The 1,001-nt window shown below is 46.3% G+C and overlaps 1 protein-coding gene across 1 annotated transcript in view; it reads right to left on the bottom strand.

Moving 5' to 3' along the window:
• nudt13 (nudix (nucleoside diphosphate linked moiety X)-type motif 13) overlaps positions 1-339 on the bottom strand; it is a 2,370-nt gene extending 2,031 nt beyond the window's left edge. The window contains 1 exon segment of the mRNA XM_037690983.1: positions 248-339. Within this exon segment, the coding sequence (XP_037546911.1) occupies positions 248-339 (92 nt within the window).
• Positions 340-1,001: the final 662 nt, after the last annotated feature.

Raw genomic sequence — 1,001 nt, 5'->3', positions numbered from 1 at the left:
ATGATCAATCCATGATCAACCAATGATCAATCCATGATCAATCAATCAATGATCAATCAATACATGATCAATCCATGATCAATCAATCCATGATCAATCAATCCATGATCAATCAATCAATGTGATCAACCAATCAATCAATGATCAATAAATCGATGATCAATAAATCAATGATCAATAAATCGATGATCAATAAATCGATGATCAATCAATGATCAATCATCCAGATGTCAGTGAGCTCCAGAACCTCATCCTGGACACAAAGCTGGAGCAGCAGCGGGTCAGAACCCCAGGTCTGGCAGGAAGGAGGATCCTCAGGGGTCTCAACAGGGCAGCCATTGCGGACCAGAACCAGTTGAACCGGACCGGTCTGGTTCTGAGAGGAACCACAGAACCTCCGGTTTCTGCGCAGCTGCTGGTGTTGTTTGTAAACAAACCTGTTTGTTTGTTTGTTTACTCAGAAACAGCTGGCTGATCAGTAGACATGCTGCCCGCAGAGCTCGGCCCGGCCCGGCCCGGCTCGCTTTGGGCCCGGTTCTGACACACGGAGGAGGAACTCCTTCCTGACGTTGCACGTTCGTGGTGCGACGTATTGCGTCACTTCCTGTTTTCTCTGCTGGAGCTTGTTGTTTTGTTTTCTGTTTTTATTTACTGCACTTTTTCATTGTAGTGGTCCAACGCCCGCACCACAGCTGTTTTTCACCGTTCAAACGTTACGTAACACTTTTTATCTTTCAACACTTCTCACTTTTACTGGTGCTTTGATGTGCTAGCTCCTGTTAGCTTTTTATTTTTTATTAAACACTCAGAATAGAGAACACTAAAACAAGAGAAAGATGTACAGAAACACTGGTGAGGGTGTCAGAGCTACACTCTACAAGCTGGGGGGGGGGGGGGGGGGGGGAAAAAAAAAAAAAAAAAAAAAAAAAAGGGACACGGTGGGGGGGGGGGGGGCGGAAACAGAAGTGGGCCGCGACCGAAAACGCACAAACGCGGAAAGG

This window comes from Nematolebias whitei, chromosome 17 (genome assembly GCF_014905685.2).
Source record: "Nematolebias whitei isolate Nwh7 chromosome 17, NemWhi1, whole genome shotgun sequence".
In the NCBI taxonomy this organism is placed as follows: Eukaryota; Metazoa; Chordata; class Actinopteri; order Cyprinodontiformes; family Rivulidae; genus Nematolebias; species Nematolebias whitei.
Note: the sequence above shows the minus strand (reverse complement) of the source record. Positions and strands in the feature narration are given on the sequence as shown.